At 34.1% G+C, this 15,872-nt stretch overlaps 3 protein-coding genes across 3 annotated transcripts in view; 2 read left to right on the top strand and 1 right to left on the bottom strand.

Annotated features, from left to right (window-relative positions):
- The first annotated feature begins 3,850 nt into the window (after positions 1-3,850).
- On the top strand, positions 3,851-4,189 carry LOC136815356 (bolA-like protein 3). Its single transcript, XM_067071799.1, has one exon. The coding sequence runs from the start codon at positions 3,851-3,853 to the stop codon at positions 4,187-4,189; it is 339 nt and encodes a 112-aa protein (XP_066927900.1).
- A 557-nt stretch (positions 4,190-4,746) lies between these two features.
- The window catches only part of LOC136815322 (centrosomal protein of 112 kDa-like), a 55,133-nt gene continuing 44,007 nt past the window's right edge, over positions 4,747-15,872 (top strand). The window contains exons 1-8 of the mRNA XM_067071761.1: positions 4,747-4,950; positions 5,356-5,422; positions 6,480-6,597; positions 6,955-6,999; positions 7,218-7,266; positions 7,965-8,043; positions 9,169-9,430; positions 10,119-10,193. Of these exons, the coding sequence (XP_066927862.1) occupies positions 4,830-4,950; positions 5,356-5,422; positions 6,480-6,597; positions 6,955-6,999; positions 7,218-7,266; positions 7,965-8,043; positions 9,169-9,430; positions 10,119-10,193 (816 nt within the window). The 5' untranslated portion in view covers positions 4,747-4,829. The remainder of the gene's footprint in view (positions 4,951-5,355; positions 5,423-6,479; positions 6,598-6,954; positions 7,000-7,217; positions 7,267-7,964; positions 8,044-9,168; positions 9,431-10,118; positions 10,194-15,872) is intronic.
- On the bottom strand, positions 13,468-15,675 carry LOC136815316 (DDT domain-containing protein DDB_G0282237-like). The gene is made up of 3 exons (XM_067071756.1): positions 15,567-15,675; positions 14,393-14,674; positions 13,468-14,040 (listed from the first exon to the last, which is right to left on the bottom strand). Exons 1-3 carry the CDS (start codon positions 15,622-15,624, stop codon positions 13,673-13,675), a joined length of 708 nt encoding a protein of 235 aa, XP_066927857.1. The 5' UTR covers positions 15,625-15,675; the 3' UTR covers positions 13,468-13,672.

The raw sequence follows: 15,872 nt of genomic DNA, 5'->3' as shown, positions 1-15,872 counted from the left end.
CCCCAGAACTTTAGTGTAGCCCTTCAGCTCCCCCCACTTTTTTAGGTCCCCCCTGAGTTTATAATATATCAATTAGGATCAATTAGGTGCGTACAATTTACCAGGGTAGCCCAATCATTACGCACCTTTTCAAGGGGTACCAATCACAGCCTAGACTAATGTTAAATTTCGTTTCCGCGCAAATTCGTCACATTTTGTCTCGATAACCTCATAACTCGGGAACTTATCGTTAGAGGCAATCGAGCACGAACAATAGAAAAAATCTTTATTTGGCTCTGTATAAAGATTGCAAAATTGAAACTCGCTTAAATTCACAATACTAATTCTTTACCCCAAAACGAAACTTTTCTATTTTGTAAATCTTTCTTACACTTCCCCATACGTAAAATATAGAGTACTTTCGTTTTCCCCCCAAACTTGCGAGGGAAAAATGTTAAGACCGCATGTTGTCCTCGCGGACTTTCCCAGCGTAATTTATTTGTGTGATGTCATAATGTTATGTTCTCTTCTCAGATTATTACTGACGGCACTTCAATCGCTTACGGGATTGGACAATGGTTGACAATAGATTGTGACGTATACACCAATTCGATGACGCGGACGAATGAAAGTTCATTTTGGGTGGCTTGATAACACTCGTAAATTCTTTATTTTTCGAGTGTATCTTGTTTTTTTGTTTTAGAAGAAATACTATACGGTAGAAAATAAGGCTTTATATTATTATTTTTAAATTTGATATTTTAAATGCCTATTATAAAGAAAAATTCGTAAGTGGGCGGAAGGAAAAAAAAATAAAAACGCCTTGTTTTGAACGCCCGACTGCAAAAATCTCGGGATTCTGGGACTTCTTTTGAGACGGGGGTTTGACATGAAAACAAAGAGCTAAGTAGAATAGTAGAATCGACTTTTTCAAACTTTAAATACGCAGTGTAAAGTATTTTTGTAATCAAACATTATATTCAGCAAATATATTAAAAAGTAATATTTCGTTATAAGCAAACATAACTTGTTCGGAAATAAAAAGTCTTCATTCTTCGACCCCTGGATTTTTCATCCCATAATTTCTACGGGAAATCGAAAGTAATTTCATTCGGCTTGTGATGTTTGAGAGCTTGGATGTTGGGAAGCTGCAGGAATAAAGGTAAACAAATTATAGTCTTTTTTCTGAAAGAAAAATTAACATTAGTCTAGGCTGATTCAAGCTTTAAAGTCGCCAATACATTGTTTCAAGTAATATCTTTTCAACACAGTTTAATAGCCAATTGGTTTTCTTAACAGTTTTCGGATCCACGGAATAGAGGGAAAAATGCGAAATAATTGCAGATTTGGCACCTAATCATTACGCAGTTGAAAAATGTTGCTTACAGTAATAATGAATTTTGGCTTATCGAAGATAGCTTATATGAATGAAAAAGGTTGGAAAATGCTTTAGCTATCTAAAAAGAGCTCAACTAGCGGGCAACTAGCCTTTAATTGCAAGAATTAGCATGCGCGGAATCGATAGGGAAAAATGCGGAATAATTGCAGATTTGGCCTGATTTGGCACCTAATCATTACGCAGTTGAAAAATGTTGTTTAATGAATTTTGGCTTATCGAAGATAGCTTATATGAATGAAAAAGGTTGGAAAATGCTTTAGCTATCTAAAAAGAGCTCAACTAGCCTTTAATCGCAAGAATTAGCTGCGGAATCAACCTTTCTCTGAAAAGTGCGTAACGATTACCTGAGTTAACTATAGTCTGGTATAACACATATAATAGGGCGTGAATTGCTACTATTTTTAACATGGTCCGAGGATTGAGCCGAGAACGCTCGCAGAACGCCTGCGAGCTCCTGCGCTGTCTATCAAATCTTGATACCGGGTGCGCCACAAAAAAGTTTCTCTCTTTAAAACTAATTTTCTAGAAATCTAAAAATTTTAAAAGAACTATTCTTATTTCACTGGAAAGAAGAAAGATAAACTTAAATTTTGATGGGTCATTTATTAAATTCGATTCATTAGATCAAAAGTTATGCTCAATTAAATAAAAAAGTTACTTTCTGAAAGTGTTTAAAAACGTTAAAATTTTACCTATCAAATTAAACAGAAGCATAATTACATGATACATCATTATCTTCCTTTCAGTCATTAAAAATGATAATTAGCTGTCTAAATGACCTTTTGTTATGTAAAGGAAGGTTGTATTTCAATACAAGGAGGAACATTTGTTCAAAATGGCCAAAAAATCTGGTAAAATTCATAAAAATCCATGAAATATGGCTTTCGAGATATATCCGGCCTTACATAGACTTTATCCAATCTAAAACCAAAAATCGGAGAAAATTTTCGGTAAAAGTAAATTAAAGTGATTTTGATGAAGATTTAAACCCTTTCGGCATTTCAGTTTCGAAATTTATGTGTTTAAATTACTGGAAAATGCTTTTAATCATGTAAAGGCTATTGCAATTACCAATTTTAATCTAAAAATTTGATAGGTCGATTTTCGACGTTTTCGAGCACTTTCTGAAAGTAACTTTTTTTTTCAAATTGAGCATAACTTTTGATCTAATGAATCGAATTTAATAAATGACCCATCAAAATTTAAGTTTATCTTTCTTCTTTCCAATGGAATAAGAATGGTTCTTTTAAAATTTTTAGATTTCTAGAAAATTAGTTTTAAAGAGAGAAACTTTTTTGTGGCGCACCCGGTAGTAAACCTTTTGTTAATTAATCTGATTTTTTTGCCAAAAGGTAACAATAATCTTAGATCTTGGGACAATCATCAGATTCAGGCAGTTAGGCTTTTAGGATTAGGGCACAACACACCTAGGCAGTTCCATCCAGTTCCATCAATATGCCAAAAACATTTTGTTCAACCACCTTCACTTCCTTCCTGCGATGGAGTGCAAGGCTGAAAGCCACATGAATATGGTTCATCCTATAAAAGGAAGTTCATTCTATGGTGGCCTATATTGAAGTGAAGATGGTTGAACAAAATGTTTTTGGCATATTGATGGAACTGACAGGGGGACGATATATATAATCATTAGATTCTTTTGCAAATCTGACTTGCGATTCAAGAAAGTGCTCTATACCATTGGTAGAGCAATATATCAGAAAAATAAACTAGTCTCTATTATTGACTGATAATCATTAGATTCCATGGCGGGGTTGATCGACCTGGGTATACAGTATAATATGGCCCCTAAAATGTAGGTTGTTATTAAAATGAGGACCTTTGTACAACCTGAAGTCTGGTAACTTGCATCTGGAGGGAAACTTGCATAGCCATCAAATGCCTGATGGCTATATTCATTTCTTATGGTTTGTCAGGGGGTTGATTTGAGTAGGAAAGAAGGACTTTGTGCGGTCTTGAGACAAAAGCCTAATTTTCTTTCCAGAACATAATACATCATAGTTTTAACTGTGTGTTTGAAATTTCATTTTTCATACATGATTGAGTGAGAAAATTAGCACTTCATTGGGTAAAGAAAGGGGATTTGATGTTTCGAATGGAAGAAGCCCCTACAGTGACTTTCTAATAAAACTAATTCTGACGTAAATTATTCAAAATATCATGTGACGTCGCTGCAAATTATTGAATTTAGGAAGGTGTGGCACTTTCTCATTTGAAGCATGAAAAGGTATTAACAAGAAATCATCGACTAAACGATGTCGTCCTTAATGAAAAACTAATTCAAATTCCCCTTAAGATAGAACTAGAAAGGATCAAATGCACCATCTTTATCATTCAAAAGAGCTTTTGATGTGCAAAACGGTCTAGTTTATAAATGATATGATATGATTGAATTTTTTTTCGTTTCAAAGTACTAAGATAACTAAGTACTAAGAAATAGCACTGTAATAAGAAATGAATAGACTGATTAATCCATTATCAAGGTTGCTCAGAACATGTAATACTCCAATTCAAAATGTTGCACCTTTGGCAAGATATCTTTCTTCAAATGAAGGAAAGAGTGAAGGGGAACTTCACATTGAAAATGTTTTAAAAAGTAAAATGAACGTTGCTGATATTCAAGTCAATGATATTTCTGGTGGCTGTGGATCAATGTATGAAGTTTATGTATGCTCCAATGATTTTAAAGGAAAACGAATGGTTCAACAACATAGACTTGTTACGGAAATTTTGAAAAGTGAAGTAGCAGAAATGCATGGACTACGTATTATGACCTCTGTTCCAGAAAGTTGATTTGTGAAAAGTTGAGGAAATTTTAGAGTGCATGAAATGATGTGGATTTTGAATCACTACTTTATATTTTTGTTTTGTAATTTAAATTTTATTGTAATTTTTACCTCAATAAAAAGAATATATCATGTGAAATTTTTCTAATTTATTCAAACTTTTCATAATTTTAGGGAGTGCATTTTTTAAATGATCAGATTCCTATATTAATCAATCAGTGTTCAAAGCTCTTTTCTCTTCTTGGAATTGGCCCGTTTTTGAACAGAGTGACAGACTTTGACAAAGATTTGGACATAATTTCGGAAATTTAGATTCCCTGTTTGGAGCTCAAACAACAGGGAATATGATATAATTTTTTGGTGGCTGAATATTTGTTTTAATTCATGTAGTTTGACAGAAATTAGAGGAAAAATTGACGGAATGAGAATCAGGTTCCTCCTGAAATCAACCACTTTGATTTATTTTATTTGTGAAAATCTCCTGATCTTGATGCTAATATATCTTTCATGATGTCCTCCTAAATTTACAAAAGTATTTTAAATTCCTTCAACTTGTTTCTATCTAGAGGTAATTTAACCAAAACTAACAAATCCATCCAATATGCACTGGTTGTCTTTTTATTTCTATAAAACATACACATCAAGTCATGTCAAGACATAGAAGCCATCACTTGTCGTTGACTACAAATGAGCAAGAAAACCTGGATGATGACTTTAAACAGATGATAGAAGATGCAAAGCCATACGTGTTACAGTTAAAATCAAAAGGTATGCCCTTGGTGATCATTTTTTTATCTAAAATATATGTCTCTTAGGTCCTTCCTCGAGAAACCACTTCTTACTGTCTTAAAGTCTTGCTTAATTTCAACCGAACCAAAAAACCGGCAAATTATTAAAATCGTAAATGTAAAATTTTATAATTACTGGGTGACCCATGAAATACTTTGGGCAGCTTTTGATCTCTTTAGCTGGACCAAATGTTATGAAGTCCACAGGAGTATTGAGATCTAGAAAAAAGGGAAATTAACTTTGAAGGTAAATAATAACTCTTTTTATAAGAGTTGTTCTAAACATTATAAACTATGATTAGGGTCAAACTAACAAAGAAATAGTTGACTTTTCTGCAAAAATTTGTCAAAATTAGCATTAAGTAACACTGTACTTTTCTTCTAGAAAAAGATGTTATTGCAGCATGGATCAAGAAACTATGTGCAGGTACAATCCAAAGTAAAACTGAAAGGTAAAACATTTCAATAGACAAGACTGAATCATTATGTTTATTGTCAACAGAGTCAGATTTTTCTATAATATGACAAAAAATTAAGGGCTACATACACTACACAATATATTGTCAGGCAATGATGATATATTGCTGAGTGCTGGCAATATATTGAAAAGGTGTCTGCAATATATTGAAAAGGTGTCTGCAATATATTGAAAAGGTGTCTGCAATATATTGAAAAGGTGTCTGCAATATATTGAAAAGGTGTCTGCAATATATATTGCCAGCTTGATTTGCAATTTTCCAACAATATAGGGGGATTGTTTACAGCAAAAAAATCCCTTTTCATAATAGAGCTCCTGTTATTTCCGAAAAAGATATTGTCAAATATTGCTCGTCAATATATTGTGTAGTCTAAGTAGCACTTAGAACTCGAAAAATCTATCCCTTACTGTGCCAGATTTTACTGTTGTGATAACTATTAGTATTACTGATTTTGCTGTATTCTGTTATTTCTTTTTACACCTGCAGGGTTTGTCATAATACTCCGACATCAGACATTTTCGATTCAAATTTCTCCTTGTCTGGCCCAAAAAAATCATAATTTTCAAGCTAAACCCTCACTGATCGAATATTTTGTCTTGAATCATTATTTCAAGCCATACATGCACCTTCATCATTAATCTGCTGACTTTCGTAAAAAAAAGAGAAACAGCAAGATTAAAAGTCAGTTGAAGGGAGTTGTTTATATCCTGCAACCAACTTATTTAGTAATGAGCGAACAAGGGTGCAGTGGTAGAGTATCCGGCTACGGTTCGCAAGGTTGTGGGTTCAACCCTCAGCCGAGTTATACCAAAGATTTTCCAAATGGTACTTGATGATGCCTCTCTGCTTGATGCTCAGCAATTAAGAGAAGGATCAAGGGTAAGCGGAGAAATCCAGTGAGAAAGAGTGGCGCCCTCCCCTACCTTCGGGTAAATAGCTATCGAAAGAGGAGCCTTCGGGTCGCCTCCGCGACTGCGATCGCAGATTTGCTTACTTATTTAGTAATGCTTAGTATCTTTGTTTTGTTTAGAAAAAATCGAAACTTGTATGCACAAATCATGGTCCAAATACTGAAAAATGGTAAAATCAAAGAACCCTTCACAACAGCTCCTACTGCTGGGAAATTACCAACCATCCCTGCTTATATGGTAACAAATAATTTTTATCTCATACCTTCCTCACATAACAATATCTTTTATATAAATTTTAGTTTTGCATAAGTGTTTCCGTTTCATATCAGACACATATTTCATATCAGGACGGTGTCTCCCTATTGTCATATTGTGCTGAATAAATGAAAAATTGTTTTTCTTTTCCTCTTTCTGACCAATCTTGCTCCACATGCGTGTCAATTAAATGTGCCTGTAAATTAAAATTGATGAGTAAGCAAACGATATTATTCTTATTTAAGAAAACAAAACCTTTAAAAGTTTATTGGTTGAAAGCCAATTGCTGTTGGGAAAAAACCTCTATCCTGACTTTTATTATTTTTCTTTTGTTTTTAGTCAAAGTATTTATGTGATGATTCAGAATTAGAAATCCCAGAAAAGGTATTTATTCTTAAAGTTTTCCGAATTCTAGTTTCCTTTTTAAAAAGTCACATGCTTTATATTTTTATTTTATTCATTTTTATATAATCTTAAATTTCTTCCCACTGACCAATTTTGTTAAACAGAGCGATTTAAACCAATAAATTGACTAAAAAAATATTTTTTCATACATAGTTTTGCAATTACTTAAAATACAGTCTTGCCTCATTTCGTTACAGACCAAAACTGTCCAGATACCTCAATGGCTTGAAGATGACAATCTTGATGGTAAGCCCTGCTATTAGAACTAGGTACAATTGAAAACAAATAACAAGCTAAGGTGCTCGTAAATCTTTTTAAAATTCTTGCGCTCAGCTTTCGTTCGGCATTGTCCTCATTGTATTACACGGCTTTTTTTGTACTGTTACTCTTGGGTTCCAAATAAACGCTGCTTGTTAATTTTTCGAAAAGTAATTTTTATAAATATTTTCAGCTGTCTAAGAGTAGGCCTTATTTTGCTCTAAATAGCCTAATTTTAGCCTATATTTCAGTATATTTACCATTCTTTCGGGTTTTCAGAAGTACAATTTCCAACCCCCTCCCCCGGCAATTAGGCCCCCCCCGTTTATTAAAATCTCGAAAATTTTCTAACACCGCCCTCCCCGTTTACTTGGAACCTAAGAGTATGCTAATAAATACACGAAATAAGCAAGGAACCTAAAGCTTTCCAAGAAAAGTATGCACCACTGTCGAGGATATCAAGTCCTGTTGCTCTTGATCCCCTTTGGATGTCCGATATTCCCAACGCCCTCAGTCACAAATTATTTTTTAGAACTAGAAAAATTTATACATGAAGATAAAAATTTCTTTTCTTTTGACAGTACATGACATTAGAAATTTAGTGTTTAATTTTTTCAAAACTATTTCTTTTTATGTTGTTTATAATACTATAATTTTCTTTTTGACATTTTGTTTTTCTTTTTTAGATTCCATATTCTCGTATAGTGTGTTACATGAAAGTTATCAGAAATACAAAGACGTCCTGACTCCAAAGAAACGTGAAAAGTATTTATTTTTTATTACAACCGTTGCATCGTAAAATCGTTTTTGGTCATTTTATTGTTTCTATTTAACTGTTTTCGTACTTGAATTTACTTGGTTGTTCTATAATTACCGTTGAACATTCCAATTTTATATAATACGAGTTTAGCCTTATGCCCTCTTTTGTATTTTTCTCTCCTTACTGTAGTTAAAATTTCTTTAGATTTTCACAATATACATACACGTTTTTTTATAAGAACATCTAAAATTTTTAGAGCCTTCGGATATTCTTAACTTTTTGAGCATTTTTGTCCATCTTCCTAAGAAGTTGGGTGTTTTAGAGTCTGCAAAGCCTTAAAATGTTGTTAACTTGTTCTTAACATTTTGGCCATCAAAGCCTTATGTTCTTATATAGTTTGTTCTTAATTATAACAAAACAAAAATTCAAAACTTCATTTTTGTAGTACTTTAAGTTTCTCGCGTACAATCATCAGCTACATATAAAATGATCTAACTTGTTGGAAAAAATTAAAATTTTTACAAGTCGTAGGGTAGTAAAAAGTCGTAAAATTTATAATCAAAAAAAATATAATTAAAAATTGAAACAAAAGAAGCAAAAACAAAAATGCTATTCTCAATGGCCCGTTAGTCTTTTGACTTGTAATTTTTTAACATGAACTTATTCATGTGTCGACATTTGGCGATAATTTCTGAGCGTTTTTTCAGTAATTCGACCCTACGACTTGTAAAAATTTGAATTTTTTCCAACAAGTTAGACCATTTTGTATGTAGCTGATGATTGTACGCAAGAAACTTAAAGTACTACAAAAATGAAGTTTTGAATTTTTGTTTTGTTATAAGGCTCCTTCTGGTAGAGTACTTTGTTGTTGTTGACAATCATTTTCAACTTATTTGATATAGTTTGTTCTTATATAAAAAACGTGTATTTTCAAATAAGTACACAACTTGTATAAGTCCTAGCTAGTTGTGTCTTGACAAAGGCACAAAAGGGTCGAAATATCAGTCAGCGAAAACGTGTTATATTTTATTTTGATAATGGTTAATTGATAGTTATTTTCATGGATATTTATCTTTAACTTAGGTGAAAAATAACGACGATGAATTCTACCTATTTTGTATATTTTTTAGATTCATGCTTCCATCTTTTTCCTCCAATAATCAACATCAACAACAACAACACCACCAAAACAATGATTTCGATCACCAAGATGTCCCTCACATCAACATTTCTAAAGAGTCTATTGAACACACGTTTCTTGAGAACCTTGAAATGACGTCAACAACAATGACGTCACCTTTTGAGGATGTTGATCAACGTAAACAGAGGAGCGCCAGAGAAGAATATCTCGAACGTTATTCAGGAAGATTCGCCTCAGCAACTAATAAAAAGGTAACTTGTTGTTAATTCGTAATCGGGTTACTGCAGAATGTTAGCTCTAGTTTAGACGTCCCACCTTTCGCCCTGTCTATTCTAATTGTGAATTAAAGTGGACATGAAGTGTGCTGTCTAAAGTCAATGTATTGCCCTCTTTTGACGTCAATGCAATGACTTCTTTCAATCTTTTCCAAGCAAAGATTTTAACTACCAACTTTTTCCCCACTTTGTGCCTACTCTAACAATTAGAATAGGCTGGGCAGAAAGTCGGCCGTCTAAACTCACGTTTACCCTGATGGTAACTAGAATCGAGTGGTCAATAAAATGTCTTGGAAAATAAGAAAATATCCAGAAGAGATCCCTTAAATCTAGACAAAAATCCAGGGGGTCTCTTTAAGTGCCAGTAATTTATCCTGGTGGGGAGTTTGTTTATTCAGCATATTCGCCACTGTAATGTCCTCTGACATTACTACAATAAGTGATTGGTTGCAAGTGACGTAATGTAATGGGTGGAAAAACAGAAAGGTTGCATAATTTCGTGAAGTCATTGCAGTGGTGCATATCATGAATAGATTAGCTGTAGATTGACTTTAATCAACAAAAACCGTTACCAATTCAATCATTGTACCAGAAATGTGGTAGTTTGTACTTAGATTTATACTATGATTTATATATTCTATATTCAATTTTGTTTGTTGTACAGAATTCGGAAGAAAAGAACAACCACAAAATCGCTTTGGCGGAAAAATCATCGATGATGGAATTACTGGAACCAAAGGTATGGCTTATTCTGTAAGAAGGTGCTTAAGGCCGGTCTCCACTTGCGCGCGCTGCGATCGCACTTTTTCGAGCAAATCTTCCTTGCTATTGGTCAAAAGATGTGACGTAACGTTTAAAAAAAGTTGAAATGTATTCAACTTTTTGACGTAATCTTTTTCCCAAGCAAAAAGGATTGAAAACCACAAGGTGCGATTGCATCGTGCGCAAGTGGAGATCGGTCTTTAGACCAATAATAGTTGCAGTGATCAAAGTTCTTCCGTCTCAGACGGATTTCCGTCTCACAGAAATTGTTGTCAAAGTTTTCCGCCTCAGTTAGAAATGGTTATTTAGCAAGAAATAGTGATTTTAATCTCTAGAATAATTCCATCAGAAAGAAATCTCTTATTAAAACTGTGTTTATGATGGCTGATGGCCTTGTATATACATAGTATGACGTTCATATATTTTTGGACCTACCGGGAGGTCCTTTAATTTGACCGTTGTCCGTTCGTCTGTTACAAGCTTTTCTCGGGATTGGCTCATTAGTTTTTTGTTTTTTTTTGTACAATGATACAAAATAGCAATGCCTGAAAAGTGACGGAGCCCGATTTTTGAAAAAAAAATTTGGGGGGCAAATTTGGGCCAAAAACTACCTAAAAATAAGGTTTTTTGGACTTAGTGCAAAATTGCTTCATTAGTTTTTCCTGATTTTTGGCAGAAAGATAGAGTGCAAGGTACCCTAAAATGTGGCTGTAGTAATTTTTCTCGGAAAATTTTTTTTTCGTCGTAAAACACGGATTTTCGTTTTTTGGGGAAATTCCCTTTTACCATTTTCCTGTGAGCAGCTTTTCTCGGGATTGGCTCATAGTAGGGGGAAATTTGTTCGTTTTTTTGAGGTCGCTCGATTTTTTTAGTCAAAGCACTTGTTATACATTTTTGGAAAGCTAAGGGGTAGGGGAATCAAAATAACTTAGGTGCCAATTGTTTGTTTCGGACACTTTAGGTGTGATTTTCGGACAAATACGACGGTCTCGGGCAAAAATCATAGGGAGAAAAAATAATGAAAATTTCAGCTTGAGAAAACAGAGACCTGTTATAATATTTTTGGAAAGCTCTCAAAAATTAAGATTAGTGATTATATTGCGAGTATAGGTGATTTCTTTACCTAACTCGAGATATTAATCCTTAAAAACAGTGTTTTTCAGTGTTTTTCAGCCAGAAACAGCTGTTTTGTCCAGTTTTAGCGCTTTCGGAAGCTCAATATCTCGAGTTAGGTACTGAAATCACCTATACTCACAATATATCACTAATCTTAATTTTTTGAGAGCTTTCCAAAAATATACAACAGGTTTCCGTTTTCTCAAGCTAAAATTTTCACTAATTTTTCACCCTATGATTTTTGCCCGAGACTGTCGTATTTGTCCGAAAATCACACCAAAGTGTCCGAAGCAAAATTGGCACCCAAGTTATTTTGATTCCCCTACCCATTAGCTTTCCAAAAATGTATAACAAGTGCTTTGACTAAAAAAATCGAGCGATTTTACAAATTTCCCCCTACTATCATTAGTTTTTTTTAATTTTTTGCCCAATGATATAAAATAGCAATGCCTAAAAAGTGACGAAGCCCGATTTTTGAAAAAAAATTTGGGGGTCAAATTTGGGCCAAAAACTACCTAAAAATAAGTTTTTTTGGACTTTGTGCAAAATTGCTTCATTAGTTTTTCCTGATTTTTGGCAGAAAGATAGAGTGCAAGGTACCCTAAAATGTGGCTGAAGTAATTTTTCTCGGAAAATTCTTTTTCGTCGTAAAATACGGATTTTCGCAAATTTGGGCCAAAAACTACCTAAGGTTTTTTGGACTTGGTGCAAAATTGCTTCATTAGTTTTTCCTGATTTTTGTCAGAAAGATAGAGTGCAAGGTACCCTAAAATGTGGCTGAAGTAATTTTTCTCGGAAAATTTTTTTTCGTCGTAAAATACGGATTTTAGTTTTTTGGGGAAATTCCCTTTTACCATTTTCCTGTTAGCAGCTTTTCTCGGGATCGGCTCATTATTTTTTTTTTCATTTTTTGCACAATGATACAAAATAGCAATGCCTAAAAAGTGACGGAGCCCGATTTTGAAAAACAATTTGGGGGCAAATTTGGGCCAAAAACTACCTAAAAATAAGGATTTTTGGACTTGGTGCAAAATTGCTTCATTAGTTTTTCCTGATTTTTGTCAGAAAGATAGAGTGCAAGGTACCTTAAAATGTGGCTGAAGTAATTTTTCTCGGAAAATTTTTTTCGTCGTAAAATTTTCAAAATAAGACGACCAAGTTACACAATGATAAAAGAAAATAAATCAGACGTTTTTGCATTGTTCTAAAACTTATTGTGTTTGCTCAATACCAATAGTAGGTCCATTCAGCATGTTGCTTGTTAATTTTCAACCTATTTTAGAGGACATATATTTTCGCTGCATGATAGGTATTTTAAGAACATTCTGTGTTATTATAATTAACAAATTTTAGTGCCTTTATAGCCAATCTAGGGGGTAAAAAATCTGAAAATTTTCTGGCCCTCCGCCCCAACCATGGTGGGGCCTGCGGGTGTTACTGTATAGTACCAAAATATCTCTATCGACAAATTTTCCGTCTCACAGAAAAAAGCTGCTTTGACCACTGTAGTTGCGATTCTGCTCTGTCCTCACTTTGGTAGCTCACTCTGCTAAATTGATTAATTGAGATAATTGATTATGTAAAATACACTCATGATACATGACCTTTCTACGGAGCTCACTAGCAATTTATTAGGCGGGCAAATCAATATTGCCTTGGTTAGTTACTAAAAAACTTCTTTTAGACATTGTTTATATGCTCTCACTTCCAGATTCTCTCTCCGTCATTTTTTCTATGGAGCTATGCCAAAAATAGGAGCAAGACTTAGCATTTTCTTAGCAGTATTCTCTGAGCTCCTTCTGAATCTGAGTACTATTTTAGCTCCATCTGAATTTTTTGTAAATTCCAAGTTGAGTTTTTAGTTGAGCTATCAATTTTGGGTAACCTATTTCAATTTTCATAAAAAGCTTCAGAAATCCAATGATTATACAAATTTTTAATTAAGATTTAATGAAATTTAAAAACCTCTCAACTCATATACTTACTAGTCAAGCTAATCAAGTTTTTTAAAAATTAAAAACACAAAAACGGGGGTAACTCTGAATTTTATACACTATACGCAGCCCCTTTATCAAAACATATCAATTATCAGAGGGGATGCATACAGCCTAACTTTGTAAACGAGCTAAAAAATTACAACAACGGTCATAATTTTAGATCTAGATCTTTCAAAAAATATAAATGCAATGCAAAATAATAATACAAAAGAAGAAAATGTTATTAAAATTAAACACCCTTAATTAAAATGACAAAAATTATAGATTTAATCCCTTTAAAGATCGTTATTTCGGTTGTTCCGGCTGCATGGTTGGTCTGGATGTTTGTGGTGGTTCAGGGTCTTCAATATCTTCTCTTTGGGTAAGTGAAAAATTGCTTGTGAAAGAGAGTTCTGTAGTAAAGTCGTCCAAATTTTCGATAACATTTTTTGTAGATTCTTTTGAGCAAGATACATCTTTTGTATCTGTATCTAATGAGACATTTCTTTAATCGGTATGCACTGCATAAAATACAGATACGTCGGTATCGGACACGGCTGAAAATTTGAACCAAATATTTTGTGCAGACTTGTTTGCCGTAGTAATATTTCTTACGTACGCAACGTACTTTACGGAACTTACGGACGATACGTTTGGTGATGTAGCAACGTACTTTTCGGTTTTTGTAGAGATAGATTTTGAAATATTTGATGAATGTCTTGTGACGAGGGTCTGGACAAAGAAGAATGAAAAAAATGAAGAAGTCAACCTTTTCATATGATTTTTTTTGATAATAGGAAATTTTTGTTTTTAAAATTTAAACATTATTCAGACACGATTTTTTTCTTTTCAAAAATTCAAAAATGAACAAAAATGGACTCAACTGCGTGTGATTGCTTCGAATATAGATAGGATTTGGAGACTTTTTGAGAGGGAGCCCGTGAATTAGGCTTGGCAAAAGAATTCTCGCAAAAAAGGTAAACCAAGTTCTAAAAGTAGGGGCGTTTTATAGGTATCAATAATCTAGACCAGAAGCGTAGACAACAGGGGTGCACAATTTGTGGAGGAGATTTCCAATGCATACCTTGACTTTGTTGTAAATCATTTTGCTCATCTTCGTTCTTTTCTTCACTCCATTCATCGTGTTCTACAGTTGCTACTTCTTCGTCTTTTTCTTGTTCGTCATTGGCTTCTTCGTCAATTTGGTCATTCGCTTCTTCATCACTTTCTTCTTCATCTATAAACGGGTCATTTGTTTCTTCGTCATTTGTTTCTTCGTCATTTGATGGTAATTCTTCACTTTGCAGAGTAGTTTCAACGTCGTTTGTTTGCAATTCATCTTTATTCGCTTCTTCTTCTTCTTCACCTATATTATGACATGAATTGTAAAAATGAATACTCTGAAGAAGTAACCCGATATAAACTCAAGATGTTCATTGATAATTCCTACATAATGGCTTAGGGATTCATACTAGAGCAGAGGAACAGGAATTCTTACTATGAAAGGCAATTTCATTACGAGGGTAAGAAAGAAAGGTAACGCGAGCCATTTACATTCACTGCCTAAGCTTAATCCCAAGAAGCGACCGTAGTGCAGTGGTAGAGCATCCGGCTACGGTTCGCAAGGTTGTGGGTTCAACCCCCAGCCGGGTCATACCAAAGATTCCCAAAATGGTACTTGATGCCTCTCTGCTTGATGCTCAGCAATTAAGAGAAGGATCAAGGGTAAGTGGAGAAATCCAGGGAGAAAGAGTGGCGCCCTCCCCTACCTTCGGGTAGATAGCTATCGAAAGAGGAGCCTTCGGGTCGCCTCCGACTGCGGTCGCAGACTTACTTACTTAATCCCAAGCACTTTAACGGGAGTTTCCAAGTACTACGATGAGTTTTAAAATCAAAGCAAACCCCAGTTCTATTTTCATCTACTGAATTCCCTGTGGGCTAGTTCTTAGTTGAGGCTTAGAGAAAAGCATCTTGAATGCAACTCTCGGGTATCTAATAAGTGGGGGTTTAAAAACTTAATAATCGGGGGGGGGGGGGGTGTGGAATGAAAATGTCCTAGGTTGAAAATTTTTGAAAAGGAGGCTATAGCATAACCGAGAAAGGAGGGAACTTTTAATAAAAACATTCTCCCAAAAATTAAATCTCCGGAAAATTGAGGACGCTTATTGGGTACCCAAGAGTAAGTTCTGTATTTGCAAAACTTTATGAAATATAAAAGTTAATTTTAAAGTATAAAAACAACTTAAAAAACAACTTACAATGTACCACAGTATACACCAAGAAGGAGATAAGTAGTAAAGCTTTCCAAATCTTCATCTTTCAATGCTTTTGCTTTTGTTGATGTTTATCCTTGTGTTGGTTGTCTCAAGAATGATTTTTCATCAAAAATATCATCCCTTTTATACACCAATGAACCAATGAGAAGACAGTTTCATAAATCTTCTTGTTCCCAGCTGGCACATAACGTTGTTATAATGTTTATATAACATTATATGAATGTTGTGAACATTACATGAACGTTGAAAGAACGTTGTGTGCCAACTGGGTTAGGAGTCACAACAGTT

Source organism: Clytia hemisphaerica, unplaced genomic scaffold (genome assembly GCF_902728285.1).
Source record: "Clytia hemisphaerica strain Z4C2 unplaced genomic scaffold, Clytia hemisphaerica genome assembly, whole genome shotgun sequence".
Classification (NCBI taxonomy): domain Eukaryota; kingdom Metazoa; phylum Cnidaria; class Hydrozoa; order Leptothecata; family Clytiidae; genus Clytia; species Clytia hemisphaerica.
This window is presented reverse-complemented; position numbering and strand designations above follow the sequence as displayed.